The following is a 15333-nucleotide window of genomic DNA, read 5'->3' on the forward strand; positions in this document are numbered from 1 at the left end:
ACTGCCTCTCTTGATTACGCGATTAGTCGAGGCGAGAGGAGATCAACCAGTGGAACATTGTGAGGGAACACCGGTTGATCTGGAACAACAGATGAATTTCCTGGATGTTTTACACATGGAACTTTTCAACTTTTCCTCTCACAGCATTTGTACTTTGCATGTTCACACCACAAGAGTCAGTTGATACATAAATAAACACAACCATAATGAAAACCATTACTTGCCATTTATTTTAAAGTGGTAAAGGGGGAAAACCCTACAAAGCTACCACAGGTTCCGTTACATAAGACGTATGGAAAACTCGGAAGTTCACTGTATGAGGCGGCATTGCCGCCATAACCATTGCTGTTTGAAATGGCACAGCTCCATCATCATGACGGAGAGAGAATCTAAAGACTGGCAATGAATTCCAAGTTGTCACATCACTGGCAAATATGGTTAGAAAAACTGTTTGTCTTCAGGAGGACCAGCATATCATGGCTACACAGATGGACCTCCAGCAAATCAGAGTTCCATGACTAAATACAATAGCTGTGAAATATGCCTTCAGCCTGGTTCGTTTTAAAGGGAACTGTCCTCCCAGAAATGCTCCTCTTTGTTACATGAAAGAGGTTTGAATCTATATAGCTAAATGTGGCACTGTCACTAGCTCCTGAATGAGTATAAAGAGGAGTACAAGTATTGATTTAGACAGTAAGCATGTTGAAAATATATTAAAGCCCTTACATTACAGTTGGACTAGATATGAGGAGGTAGAGAATAGAAAAAGAGTATAGACAGACTTTTGTAACAAATCCTTGTACTGCATCTGATGTTGATTTAAAAATACAGATTACAATGGTTGTTAGGTAGAGGTCCTCAGTCTGCCTCCTCTTCCTCAGACTCAGATTCTGGAAAAAAGCAAACATCAGTCACCTGGTGCTCAAATGTCTATGCACACTAAGCACTACTACTATTGTTATTTTGGCTCAAACGTGGAGGTGAATGAGTTTCATATATTATTCAGTGAGGTGAGGTAAAGCACAAACTCATGCTTTGATTTTGGGAACCTACAGCTGTGGGCGAACAGATCGACAAAGACGGGAAAGAGGATGGAGTGGGGTGCTTACCTTCCTCCGCGTTCTTGAGCCATTCGACAAACGTCTTCATCTGTTCAAGGAAAACGCTCTTTCCTTTGGCTAAGTGGGCTTCATTGTACCACTTCAGAATTGCCTCCTCGCTCAAGACATCAGCTTGAAAATTACAAAGCATAGGGGCAAAAAGAAAAAGAGAGACATCCATTCAACTTGACGCCAGCAGCACAGATGCGTCCACAGGTGCTTGAAAAACAAATGTCACCAGGCAGGTTGATAACATCAATCAAGATAAACTTTTGGCTATAATCTCTGGCCATCTGGTATCATTCACACATGCCTACATAGCTCCCACCATAAAGTAAACTTCTGAGAATGTGAGGATGGAAACAGGGGCCTTATGGGCATCATTACTCACATTTATAGAGCAGTACAACAATTTTCTGGAAGGTTTTCATGAAGTGGATGTTGTCATAACAGTACTCCTGGATCTTCAGCAGGAGAGTAAGTTCAGAGAGGCCCTGGGAGGTAAAAGCCTTCAACAGCGGGCTGTATTGCTGAGAATGTAAACGAATCAGAGTTAGAGTTGCACAAGTTCTGCAAAAACTTTCACACAGAAAATGGGGGAAAGGTCCAAGATATCTTTCTGATTTCCAATATTACTTCTACTTTGCTAAAGGAATGGCTTTGGTTTAGTAAATCAATTATCTTCTCTGCCAAGTTCAAAGCCTACAGCAGGATGGATTCTAAAACATCTCTGAGGCACAATTTGAGAGTGATATCCACAGGTTTCTCTAGATGTTTCATTCCCTAGTGTGTTGTAAAACCTGCCACAAAAAAAATAAACAGCAGAGCCACGTACAGTAACAGAAATGTCACCTTTAAGTGTTTGATGGCTTGTTCAGTGACTAGCTCTTCCTTCTTGTTCCACTCCACGGAGCTCATTATGCTGGACCAAATTAGTCCAATCATGGTCTGCTCCAAGATGTTGTTCTTTGTGATATCCTCTCGGATGTAGGCGATGATCTGCAAGACCCGATTTAACAGATGGAACACGCATTATTAACAAAGCAGACAAACCATAGCCAGCATGTGCTGAAGCGTATTGCTTATCAAATCCTGCAGGAGTCTTGAGGTATGAAAACTCTGGCAGGATACAGAGGCCTGAAACAGCCGATAATATGTTCAGGTTGAGAGGATTTCAGGAACTTGTCATTGAGTCACTGCATCCGTTTCTCCACTTCATCTCAAGACAAAAGGGGTAGAGGTTAAGAAGAAAGCAATATTGTGTGCTACACTCTGGTGTGCTACAAAAAGGGACTCATGTTAGTGTAAAAGCAGCTGAAAAACTAACAGGACTTACATCTTTGAGGGGGTCTCCACGTGACATCTGATCCTGAAGCTCTTTTTGCAGCTCCTTGCGAGCACCTATGGACTGCTGGTTTTTGGCAAAGTCCGAAAGCTCCTTGAGCCCAGCATCTGTGAAGTACTTCGAGAAGTGCTCACAACTGCGCTTGTTGGCGGGAAACAGTTCCTGAAAAATTACACAATCAAATATTGAGGCAGACCCTATTCAGCCAGACAAGGCTTCATCAGAAATTAAGAGACCATTGTTCATAAACTGCATGCGTATTGAATGCCACAAGAGTTTAGAACTGTTAAATTCACACAGATTAATAATTTTATTTTCATCAGTCTTAATTAGAGTGCCAAGACAGACCGTTGAGCCTAACTCCATTGGGAAACACTAATTTACCAAAGCCTAGTAAAGATTTTATACTCAAGATGTTCTTCTCACCATAAGCCGGTTGTCCATGCCAACCTTTCGAAGACTGGCAGCCACTGAGTTGATATCCTTTTCAGAAAGCCAGGATTTGAAGAGTTTTACAGCGAAGCATGCCGAAACACCTGAACAAATGCATAAAAATGTGCGTCAGCTGTTACCAACAGACCTGCCTGGATAAAGTTAGACCTGTGTAATACACTGGTAAACACACTCTCCACAGCTTTTAACTGGAACCGTGCCACAAAATGTTGAGTTTGGACCAGAGATAAATGTGAAATATGCATCTATATCTAAACAAAAGACAGCGGGATTTCAGTCAACGCAATTCCAATAACTGGAAATGTAAATGCTCTGTTGAATTAACTGTGGATATAAACCAGCTGTTGAGTCTTGCCATTTTTATCTGTTAAAATCAAAATACATCTGAGTGACTGTCTGCATCTTGTTATCAATTCATAATGTAAACTGTCAAACGAGACAATTAATTGTATTGTAATTTTTTGTATTGCTGAGGTGTGTTGCAGTGATAGGCAGTATGTTCGGTTACTGTAGCTATATTAGTACTAGGGATGTTGTCATATCAGTATATGACAGCGATATTTTAAAAAACAAAACACCAAATGTTCAAGTCATCTTTATAGTACACATATGCTAATATTGTGTGAATAATCTAGTGCTTTACAATTTGCATTCCTTTTCATTCCCACTTTGTCAAAGTTGGTGGTGGTAATTCACCTTTAACACTGGGTACTGAAAAAACAAGATGAAGACAATAACTAGCTACTTAGCTACTATCATAATGTGCTAACACTGCCATGCAAAATCAGAGGAGGTGAGTTTAGAGAGACGCTTTAAACATGTTTTCAGCACTGGTTTGCATCATTGCTTGTCCTTCTGCTACTCTCTGACTAATAGCATTAAGATAGCATAGGAAGGGATAATCAGCATATACAGTATATTAATTAAATGTTTGATAAATGTTAGCAAATGTAAAGTATCAATGAACATAGCAATGCACGCAGTAGACACAAAACTGCATACCTTCTTTGACCAGATTCTCATTGAAGAGGCTGCTGAGAATGGACGCAGACACATTGATGTTGGCCAGCAGAATTCCCGTTAGCATGGCCAGCTTGTTGCGCTCAGACTCTGTGAAGCCCTTGAGAAAGAGCAGCAGCTGCCAAACAGTAAACATATGAACACAGTCTGTAGGTTGAATGGAGTCAGACATACATTTGAAATTTTGTGTTGACATAAAATGCTCAGGATTTCAGAGACTTGACCACTACCGGCAGTGCGTGTTTCTGCCTATATCAGAAAACCAACCTTTTTGATCTCCTCCTCAAATCCCTTCTCCAAGTATTTGTAACGCCTGATTAGCTTGTTAAAGACCTATGGGAAAGATAAAATGTTTTCCAATTTTTGTACTTACTGAAAAATGACATATTTAATTGAATTAGGCAAGGTTTAAACTGTTCACCTGTGCATATGCCTGCATGGTCTCCATGTCCTCTTGTGCTTTGAAGAGACAGAACTCTGTGCAGATCACGTCATCTGACAAAGTCCCTCCTGGGGCTGAAAATAAACACATTTTATTTAATTTGTGATTTGTATGCTACCACGGACATACCAGTGACAATAACATTGGTTTCCACAATTTATGTCCTCAATTAAAATGAACTGCTGAAAGTTCCATTATTATTTTTTATGAAACATATTTCAATTATAGGGGGTAATATGATGCATGGATATTCTCCAGGTGCATGTTAAGTAAACTGGTGATTTTAAACTGGCCCTGGTGATCATGTGAGTGTGACTGATTATTTGTCTCTTTGTGTTAGCCACTGAGGTGTACCCCACTTTTCACCCAGTGCCAGCTGCGATAGGCTCCAGCCCCCAGCAACCATCTACCATAGTAACGGTTATAGATAATGGATGGAGGTGTGGATGTTTCAAATGGTACGGGTGGCGTGATAATGGGTTTTGTCCAGATACATGTGAGGTTAATTGGTCATTCTAAATTTGCTGAAGGAGTGAATGCGAGCATGAAAAGTCCTCTATCTCTCCGTGTTAGCCCTGCTTGAATGGCGAACTATTCAAGGTGTACCCTGCCTTTTGCCCAATCCCAGCCTCCCCATGAACCACTACAGAATAAAATGGATAAAACTAATGGACAACTGTTTTAATTGTAGTGACTATTGCATCAGGGTCAATATTCAAGTGCAGACAGATACGAGTCTTCCATTATCCTAGTATTAGTCTGACTCATCAGCTGAAAAGACTGACTTTACTGGCATCATCATGATGCCTTTCTGTAAAGGTAAAACCAATATGAAAGAGTCCCGCCACACACCCAGCATTCCACCAGCCACCAGGATGTCGAATAGGACCTCAGCATAGCGCCGGTAGTCAAGCTTGGCACCAGAGGCATCAAGGAACTTCGCGACAGCTTCCAAATCAGTGCCACTTTGGTTCAAACCTTGTACGATGATTTCCTGAAACTGGGAGGGGTCAAACCTCTCCTTTTCATCTGTTGGAAAAAAAAGATAATAACTTGACTTTATCCCTGCCACTTATGATTTGTTAGGTTACATCCAAACACAGTTTGTACGTTTACAAACATTTATAGACTATAAGACCTTTAATGTTACAGTAATGGGTGTCCTACTCTTCAAAATGCTATTAATGTGCATTGACTATTAGACAGAAAACAAACATGCATGATTTTCTTCATGTCACCAGAGCAAATATGATTTATGTCTAGTGAAGGCTGCAGAGCTATTTGAGAGCCGCCTTGAAGTTTCTCACCTCTTTTACGAGTTTTGAACCGCTGGCCTGTTAGCGTAGGCTTCTGCTGCCTTTGATTACTCATAAAAGACACTCTGGAAGACAAATGGAAATAAGATCAGGGTTAGGAAATGGCAGTGAAAATGCATCACCCCTAGATTAGTGCGCTTATTTCTTTATATTGCCATTACCATTGTTCATTCAACGCTAATTACACGCAGTGACACGTTAAACAAGCCAGGCATTAGCCACATCCATTGCTTGTTTGGCTAGCGTATAACTGCGATTGTAAACTTCAACTGTCTCGACTAACTGTTTAAATTACCAACATGTACATTAATGTAGCCATTACAGTAAACCACCCGACACCACCTTTCATTAGGTATAGCTGGACACAAGCTGCGTATTGAACGCTGCGTGATTTTCTACTTGTATTCACAGTTGTCGTGTACGTTTTAAAGGCCGTGCCGTTAATTTACGCTGCATATATTCCAAAATATTGAGTATGTGAAATATGACAACATGGCATAAACGAAATAGTGTTATAAAATGCTAACAGTGAGTACTCGAGGATATCTGAGTTTAGACCACCGGTAGTGCTAGCTAGCAAACTACTGCCTGTTTTAGCTTGACTTATTTTCATGACGCAGTTCCATATTTAACGTACATGCGTCACCTGTGCGCTATTAAACGAAACTAATACAAGCAGGAACTCACCGAAATCCTCTTTATGAACAAAAACAATCCGTGAAAGAAAAACTAGTCCGACTGGACTCCAGTACAATCAGTTCTAAGGAAGAGGGAATTTTGGACTGAGAGAACGCATGCGCACTAGGATGATCAATTTAGGTCGCTGCTTCAGTGCGGAGAGGGCTGTTCGAGTGGATAGAGAACAACAACATACTGAGATTAAACTGATATTTCATGCTATATTATTACATTTCCTCTCTGCCTGGTATGCAAAATGGACTAATACAACAGGCAATGTAAAATAACCCCACATTGCTTCAATCTGTAACTCTATAGATGTTTCACCTCCAAAAACTTACAATAACATAAGTTTTGTAGTCATCAAGATTTCTGTCTGTATCTGGTCCAGAGTCAGATCCATTTAAATAGTCAACAAGTCGTTGCTATCTAGAATTAAGACACAGGAGGGGGGTGTTGTGCTGTCGGGTGGATTGTGTATCTGGCATCTGTCTCTGGGATGAAGGAAAACTTTAATGCTGCGTTACCGTTCGCCTCGTAAATGTTAGATCTGAAGTGAGGAACTTCTTCAAACTTGTAAGATCAAAAAAAAATTATTTTTTTCCCTTTTTAACAAAAGCGGACTCAGTTGATGCTAATATTTATCATTTGATCGTGAATATTCAATTTTAAACGTTAGTTTAACACAGCTTACACTCTTAGTTGGTTTCATCCTACCCACATCCAGTAAACTGTTTTCCACAAAGAAAGCAAACGAAACATTTGCCTTGCTCAAATGTTTAGATACTATACGAACTGGGCGTAGTTTACCACCCTTTTGATGTATGTTACAATTTGGAAAGCTTTGTGAAGCGAAGTCGCGTTCTATCCGATTACTGTGAAGGCATCACACCCCACCTCCTCCCAGCTCTGGAGGTGATTAGGAGACTCTGGACTAGCCCAGAGACGCCGCTCCAGCCACTCCCTACGCCCGGCAGACCCTGCGCTCTCAAGTCCATCCAGAGCTCCATTCAGAAGTGCTGAGATCCGGATGAGAGCCTCGTTCAGCCCCATCCAGCACGGCACACACGAGTTGAAGTAAAGACAAGCGGGGAAGGGCTTCAGGAGCCGCTCCACACTTCTGGATCATACTTTTTTTGTGTGTGTCCGCAGAGTGGATTTTAGGACTAGAGGGGGCAACTCTTGCAGACATAGAGGTAAGTTAAACATCCACTTGCTTGGTTAGGGTCAGAAACAAATAACTCCAAGTCTTTTCCTTCAGTTTGCTTTACGTTTGTTAGACTGGTGCATTCGCGGCAACTCTTAAAAAGTTAACTTTTCATTGTCTTTACATCGCCTGCTTCCCAATTCATTCATTCCTCCTCACTTCGTACAGAAGGGGGGTTGGGGCTTTTTTTCCGTGCGTGCATCTTCTCTTTTCTCTCTTTGTGATCAAATTGTTTAGGGGATACAACTTTTAACTGTTTTCAAGTTTTCGCTGTTTTGGCCATTTCCTAATCCAAACCAGTGGCTCATCCTGCATGAAAGCCACAGTCGCTAATTGCCTACATCTGCGGGCAATCCTTTGTGATTCAAGAGAGTCAAACCGCTGCGGACCGGGACGCAGAGGACAGGGGCGAATCTGTCAACTCTCATTGTGTCTTTTCACACGCTCCTGTCACCAAAGTGAACTTTTCCAAGAGCAGAGCAGCGTGGATGTGGCTCTGCCTGTGTGGATTACTCAACTCGAGCGGGGATATGTGAAACGGTGAACTCTTTCAAAGTAAAACAACCCACATCCTTCTGTCATTAAAAGCACGCCGTATTCTTTCATGATCTGCGCTATGATCTACAGATAAACCAGGATTTACGGCATACAGGGTAAAAAAGATCCGCGTCAGTTTAAATGCGGGATAAACCGATTTAAGGTGGGTTTACCCTGCCTACGCCCCCCAGTTTTAAGATATCTTAATGGAATAAATTTACTGCTCAACGTGGACTTCATGAATAAAACTATTCATCTCTCTGAGAAGCATCCTAAAGTTGACCTGCTTACTTTCTGCTGGGGTCTCCTGTGGGATTCAGCCAGGAACTCACAGAAGGAGGGGGGTGCTTTTACAAAAAGTATAGCAGCTTTAGGAGTTGAAGAGAGCCCCATCATACCATAAGAAAAAAAATACACTCACTTGCCAGTTCATTAGGTACACTGGTGAAGGCGAATGCATTCAAATATGACAGACTAATGAACTGGCAAGTGAGTCTATGTAAATTTTATATGGAAAGCTACAAAACTGGTTTGTAAATGCCTGTTAATATATGCATTTGCTAACTGAAAGCAGAATATTTTTTTTTTGTTTGGGTTGTTTTTGCATAAATCAATAAGTCCACTCTGAAAATTTTCCTGCCTTGCCAAGTGTGCGGTCACAACTGTCAGTTTGTTGCCTTTTAACGCAAGGTTGTCTTGGGTCTACTTTGAATCCTACACTTTGTCAACTCCCAGTTCCACTGGTGAACTTGACGTCCCAAGAGAATCGGATAAGACGCTGTTTAAAATAAAAATAATTAAAAAAAAAAAGATTATATCTTTTCCCTTTTGCGGTTTTCCACAAATATGTCCCGCCTCCCTTGGCCAGATTGCGAGTTGGGGAACCAGATGGGAACTTTATTACCCGCGCTTGATCAAACAAACAGTGATGTAAGATGACGGTGAAAGGTAGTGTGTGGTAAGCCTTCTGAGATGCAGAGAGACTCCTGGAAAAAGTAACAAGCTTTCAGCTCAGTTGGAAGAGGGCAGCGTGTGGGACTGTTGGCCGCTCTGGTACTCTAGCTGTGCTCAGTGTGCGCTTGTCGGGCAGCTTGCTTTAAGGATTTTAGAACGTGCCAAACGCCTCTTCGTGAACACCATGGGGTGAGGTGTTGTGGCGTAATGCAGGCTGTATAGAGGAACAAAGTCCTTCAGCCAGTGCCATGGTGATGGATGGTGTTTGCGCTTTTCTGTGGCTTAGCGTAGTGAGGCGTGTGTCCTGTGTTGGCCCTGCATCATCAGAGATGGACGAGGGCACACGTGTGCAGCTCAACGGACCCGAGCATACAAAGCGTTCAGCAGCCTCTCTTACAGGAGATTTTTCTCTGAACTATGTATTTCCAATTCAGCACTTCATCAATGCTGCAGTGATCCAGATCTCACTGTAATCTTTTCCCCCATGTCGCTTCACGTTAGACTTGAAACACGCACATTGTTTCCAAATGTAATGCCCTTACAAATAACTTTTTCCTGTGCCGTTTGACTCAGAACATTTTCCACCCATTCAATTTGACTGCTTAAACTTCCCTTCCTTCGTCTCCCTAAGGAGCCAGGGGCCTAATAGTGCTGTACATTTTGATTCCTCTCACTGCTTTGTCAAGTTCGCCACAGCTGCTTTCTCCATCTACTTATATGAGACCGTGCCAGACCAAAGTGTTTGACTGCCTGTTGAGCAGACGACGCTGAATGTAATACAGTGCATGACTACTCCCCTGTTCTCCTCTGTGCATTTATTTCATTCCCAGTAACGGGTTTAATAACTTTTGAGGCATTACAACTGGTCAAGCAATACATGAACCCAATCGAGACATAAGAGCTGATGACATTAAATGTATAAAACAGAAAGCTCTTAGGAAGAGCCTTAATATATCCCTCTGTCAGGATTCAAGCGTGGACCTGCCAGTGTTTAGATCTTTCACCTCTCTGATCCTTGTAAAGCACCTTGGTGTTAAATTAACCGACATTTTTTTGGCAGTACAAGTTGGAATCAGTGGTAAAGACTCAAAACTTTCACCTGGTCAAATCATTGTGAATGAATCACTGTTGGTTCTTGCTGTAATGCAGCTCTACTATGTTTTTTTTTTTTTTTGCATATTCATGCAAAGTAAAGTTGAAATGCCAAAAAGAGTTCAACACAAAAAAGTCAGTCAGTCTCCTTCATCAAGACTAGGGGGATGAGTTTTGATTGTATTTGATTAACAATGGCCTGCCACATTAAGGAATCAATCCAGGCAGTATTCAAATGGAATGCTCACCATTAGGGATTTGCTTGTGAGGACAGTGAATGCTGCTGCGTCCTTTGAGGGAGCAGGGAGTATGAAATGAAAGAAGCTGTTGTAGTTTATCAGCCGTCTTGCACCATTCACTTTAATTAAACCTCCTCTGTTGGAGTGTTAACCTCTCTGTGAAATAACAGCGCTTTGCAGACTGTCTTGAGACGGGAGGCAGGGGCTACAAATAGATTTCTTAAATGAGCTTTTTTAACTTGCTGTCATTTACCAACCATTAGCTGAGCCTCCGAGCCTGCTAATGGTCCAAGCTTTAGAAGAAATTGTGTTTCTGGTGCGAATTCAACTCCTGCCAAGGTCCATGGGGCGGGGGTGGGGGGGTGGATGGAACAGGTCAAGGCTCCAGCAACACCAACATTTTGCAGCTCGTGGTCTTCACCGGGGTCATCCTGATCCCAAAAACGCTACGGTCTAATATACTACAGGTGTTCCTAGAGTCTTGACCTTTTTAATGGTTCTAGCTGGGAAGCAATATCGGCTTGAATTATTTCAGTGTGTTTCTCGCAGAGCATAAGCAACACAATACACAGAAAATAGAGAGAAGCTTTGTGGGGATTTGGGACTGACCAGCACTAGCACAGTTGCTTGTCCAGGTTCAAATCTGTGAGAAACATGGACAAAAAAGTCAAACTTTAGAACAGATTAAATTATGATTATGTAAAACCTTATTGTTCATAGTAAGAAGTTGACTCCTCCAGGTTTTATGTTCATTGTCATATTGATTGCAAAGTAGAGGTTAATACCCACTAGTCTTAATGTCTGAGCAGCATTTTGAATAAAGAGCGTTATTTGTTTGCGTTGCAGGTCTGGATGGTTGTGTGGCCTTAAAACTCACCCTGAGCTAACATGGTGAGATTGTGTTTAGCAGTTATTCGCACTTTTAATAGAAGACGAGGGCAAAATGTTGAAAGAAAAAAAAAAAATGCTTTGAATTTGTTCAGTCTTTTCGTGCGCTCACAAGTGGAAGTGAAGACCAGCATTTGTGCCAGCCTCTGCACCTGAAGCTGTGCGGAGGACCCTCTATTTCAGGTCACTTTCCGTGCAGCTGCCTGCTCTCTGCTCCTCTGCTCCTCTGTCCTCCTCCCTGTGCAGGCCTGCCCTGCTCTTTGGCACAGCCCCATGCCCCGCTGCTGCTCCATTAGGGGAGGGCTTTAATCTCCATCATTGCCAACAGCCTGTGATGTTGTGAGTCTTCTGCCCCGTGACAAGGCCAGACTGATCCGGGGGTAAAAATTCGAGCGCAGCATTATGCTGTGTAATAGATTTTTATTATCATTTGTTTGCACACCGATGCCACTGTATTCTCAAACAAGCACTCCCAAGGTAGTATGACGACAACACTCCCCTCTTTGTGTCTTGGTGTCCTTCACGCAATTGCTTTCCCGCAGACGACATTTAAATAAAAGCTTGCTTTGTTGATCTGGATGAAAATATCAGCCATTTCAAAGTGGCTAGCTGCTATTAGCCGCATTATTTTTAATCAGGTAAATGCGCCCTAACACGCAACAGCTGCCTCACAGGCTCCACTATTTGTGTTTTCCCTGCTTATTTGTTTTGCATGCATGCGAGCGCCTGCGCGGCTGTTGACCTTCGGCTCTGACTTCTGTCCTTGCTAAAGGACAGGGGAAAAGAAAACACGTGGCCACGGCCTAGGTCCTGTAAATAATACATGTACTTTTAATGGCGCCTTTTGATGTTTTAGCTTGATCTGGCAGGGAAATCTAGGTCAGAGCATGTCTAATAATATTGCTGTGACATGCATTGAAATCCCAGCCCACCCATCACCGTCGTACTTTCGATGATGAAGTCTGTCACTCACGTTTTTATTTTTCCTTTGAGCAACTCAGCCCCTCTAAATACAGCACTTTAATCTGTGGGAATTATGGATCGGATTCCGATTTAAAAAATTTAATTCGGTGGCTTGTGCTGTATGCCATATGAAGGATCAGAACGGTAACGCAGAAGTGACCTTCTCCTGACATTCAGGGGCATGCTCTATTTGATCTTCCCAGCATGTTGCATATGGCGTGACATCAAGGACAAATCAGCAGTTTATACTAGTTATAGCCTATGATGAATCACAGCTGATAGTTGTACCAGGAAGTCCTTGAGAAAAGTAATTATCAGGGACTAGTTAAGGAATAACTTGTGTGTGTGTGTTATTTGTGCAAGAGTTATAAAGTGTAGAAATGTTTTCTCTCATATACAACCGAAAGTTAGGCTTTTCTAAAGGAATCTAATGTGTGTTTTTGTAGTTTTGGAACATGGGGTCAGCATCTAATGTGCCAAATTTAAATGGTGTGTAAATCACAGCCGTCAGCCACAGAGGCCCCGTGCCAGTTGGGGTTTACTCTCAGTTAAGGTGACGTCCAGACCGAAAGTTTCTGTGACATAACTGATCCAGGAGTTTAATAGCAGTTAAACCGTGTGATTAAACGCTTATCATCTAAATACGCAAAGTGTAAAGGGCAACAGAGAGGTTGATAAGGAGGGACACTTTAAATCTCATTCGCCAAAATTATAAACAATGTCGTTTAGATCAAATGATCTTATCGAAAGTGTACATTTTGGTCATTCTTATGAGGAAAAGAAAACACAAGAAAATAATGTTTTTATCATTTACCAGTATAAACCATTTATTCCTCATCTTTTTCCCATACAGCAGTGAGGATAATCCCCTGAGTTTAATCAAGGCTGTCAGTCTCATTCTCTCTGTTTGGACCCAGTACAACATTTAACAGCAGGCAGCAACTCTTATTAATGGGATTGTGTTGCTGGCTGCCTGGAAGCCACTGCTAAATCTGGGGTAGTGGGTTATCAGCAGAGGGGATGAGGGTGTCCAGGACGCGGGCGGATGCCGTATGTTTTGGGTCAGAATGGCGCAGGCACTCGGGCGACATTTACACGTGGAGGTCAGCGAGAGGCTTTGGTAGTAGGTGGTGTCCTTTTAAACACTTATTTGTTGTGCCACCGATTAGACTCAGCACTTTCGGTCTTGCATGTCAGCGTACTCGCTGTTAATGGAACTGGCCAATGGGTTTGGAATAATTGGTTTGACTAGTATTGATGTTGGCAGGCTGTTACAAACATGTGATGTTCTGGATAGCCATTAATAAAACTGGAATTCATGAGTGTCAAATGTAAATTTGAGTTTACTTACGTGCGCTGGCTAGAATGTTGGATTAAATAATGGAAAGCAATTACAGTGACTAAGATTTAAAGGTAAACAACACAAAAATGGGGGGTGCTCGGTTCTGTGGAGACCAACTCATAAAATCTGGAACACCATAGCAAAGCAGCAGCTTTTTAAAGCTCTACATGAAGATAGCATATGGAGTGAGATCACAGAGCAGGTGATCGCGTTTTCATCCCTCCAGAGAATCTGCGACTATGTTGGAAGGAAATGGCTTGATTTAAAAGTGCGCTGCAGACAGCCGAAGCAGCTGGTAGACATGGGCCGTCGTTGGGAATGTTTTGGCTCGTCGCCATCAGGCCGTCAGGCTGCATTTTGGTTGGTGGGAACAAAAGCAACCGACCTCAGCGGACTGCGATTTGACAAGTGAGCAAATATTTCTCCCCCTTCTTGGCACACCACCCTGAGATCAGAGGGTTGACATCATTGGAGACCTTTAAAATGTCTCGATTGCATATTGAAATAAATTATTTGGTAAGATTTCTCTTCTTCTTTTTCTCAGTCTTCATGCAGAGTCTGGGAGTCTTTAGGAAATTGACTCCTGCCTACTACTAAGAACTGGGCAACCGCTTTATGGGCCAATAATGTTGTGCCCTGCAGGGGAACAGAAGCAGGGGAAAAAGTGAAGTAGAAGTCTACACAGGGAATCCACTTTTTTTTTCTTTTCTTTTTTCCACAGAGCATCATGCTGTTCCTATGATGCTGCTAAAAGTTGGTTTGACAGCTCATAGAGGGGTAGTCCTTAAGATCAAAGTGAGGTTTTGCTAATGTGTGTCTTCTGTTCTGGCTGTCCACTGATTCTTTCCGATAAGATATTAGTGGTTTAGAAGCAAACATGAATGAGTCAAAGAGTCAGATGTTGACTTATTTTGGGACTGCTTCTAATTACCATTCACATCACTCATGACTGACACCAGGGTGCATTATAAAACATATACCATTTCCTTATTTTAATTAGTTGCAAAGCAGCGTCTGCTTCTGGCGGCACAGAAAGAGACGTCTGAACTAGGAGAGCAGTGAACACAATGGATGACCGCATGGCCTCATCTATTTGCCTTGTGTGGACTGTCTGTCACAACAGCAGACATTAGGTTTTTGGTGCAGCAAAGCCCCCACATCGAGCCCTGAATGTATCCTCGGCCCCTCTTTTATCTCCAGCGCTATAGCATTGGGATTACTGCTCCAAAGGAGATGGGGCAGCAGCACTGGACTGAAAACTGCCATCCCTAGCACTGTCTTTGTCATGCTGCACTAAATATTACACTGCTGCAACAGTCAAGTGGGGTAGAAAAAACTAAAAAGAAGAAGCTGTGGGTCAGTTTTTTTGATGGGTTGATTTCTTCAATTTTCATCCCTGGCGCAGGGGCAGATTCCAGCTGAGCAGACACCCAAAAGTCAAGGGAAAAGTTCCTTAGTTACGCAATTTCCTATGGGATATTCTCGCATACCACGGGGGAACAGGACTGGATAGCCAATCAAACGACCCTGCTCCGCCTCTAGAGGCAGATCGCTGCTGCGCAAACATGTCCGTCCCTGAGTTTATTTACCTTGGCTAAGTTTAGGACTATTTGTTTTCTAATCAGAGAATGCCTCTTTAGACTTTGTTGTCCATTATCGGTGAGGTCTCCAATAAAGACAAAAGCAAAGGGTTCATTAAAAAGAAATGTAAGTCTTGAACAGCATTGCACCAAAATGCATTTTGTGTATACTCAAAG

At 42.3% G+C, this 15333-nt stretch overlaps 2 protein-coding genes across 5 annotated transcripts in view; one reads left to right on the forward strand and one right to left on the reverse strand.

The window, feature by feature from the left end:
• Positions 1 to 207: 207 nt before the first annotated feature.
• LOC311488142 (eIF5-mimic protein 2-A-like) lies at positions 208 to 7369 on the reverse strand. 2 transcript variants are annotated; one of them, XM_084544658.1, is made up of 12 exons: positions 7294 to 7369; positions 5668 to 5741; positions 5213 to 5389; positions 4340 to 4434; positions 4186 to 4251; positions 3901 to 4036; positions 2872 to 2981; positions 2437 to 2607; positions 1953 to 2099; positions 1492 to 1630; positions 1110 to 1232; positions 208 to 890 (listed from the first exon to the last, which is right to left on the reverse strand). In XM_084544658.1, exons 1-12 carry the CDS (start codon positions 7362 to 7364, stop codon positions 859 to 861), a joined length of 1341 nt encoding a protein of 446 aa, XP_084400784.1. In that variant the 5' UTR covers positions 7365 to 7369; the 3' UTR covers positions 208 to 858. The 2 variants fall into 2 exon arrangements, with proteins under 2 accessions (XP_084400784.1, XP_084400783.1); XM_084544657.1 differs by lacking the exon at positions 7294 to 7369 and adding an exon at positions 6364 to 6465.
• Positions 7370 to 7420: 51 nt separating this feature from the next.
• myo1b (myosin IB) overlaps positions 7421 to 15333 on the forward strand; it is a 58995-nt gene continuing 51082 nt past the window's right edge. For all 3 annotated transcript variants that reach the window (XM_084544654.1, XM_084544655.1, XM_084544656.1), the window contains exon 1: positions 7421 to 7550. The gene's annotated coding sequence lies outside the window, so the exon portion shown is untranslated. The remainder of the gene's footprint in view (positions 7551 to 15333) is intronic.

Source organism: Chelon labrosus (assembly GCF_963514085.1).
Source record: "Chelon labrosus genome assembly, chromosome: 5".
In the NCBI taxonomy this organism is placed as follows: domain Eukaryota; kingdom Metazoa; phylum Chordata; class Actinopteri; order Mugiliformes; family Mugilidae; genus Chelon; species Chelon labrosus.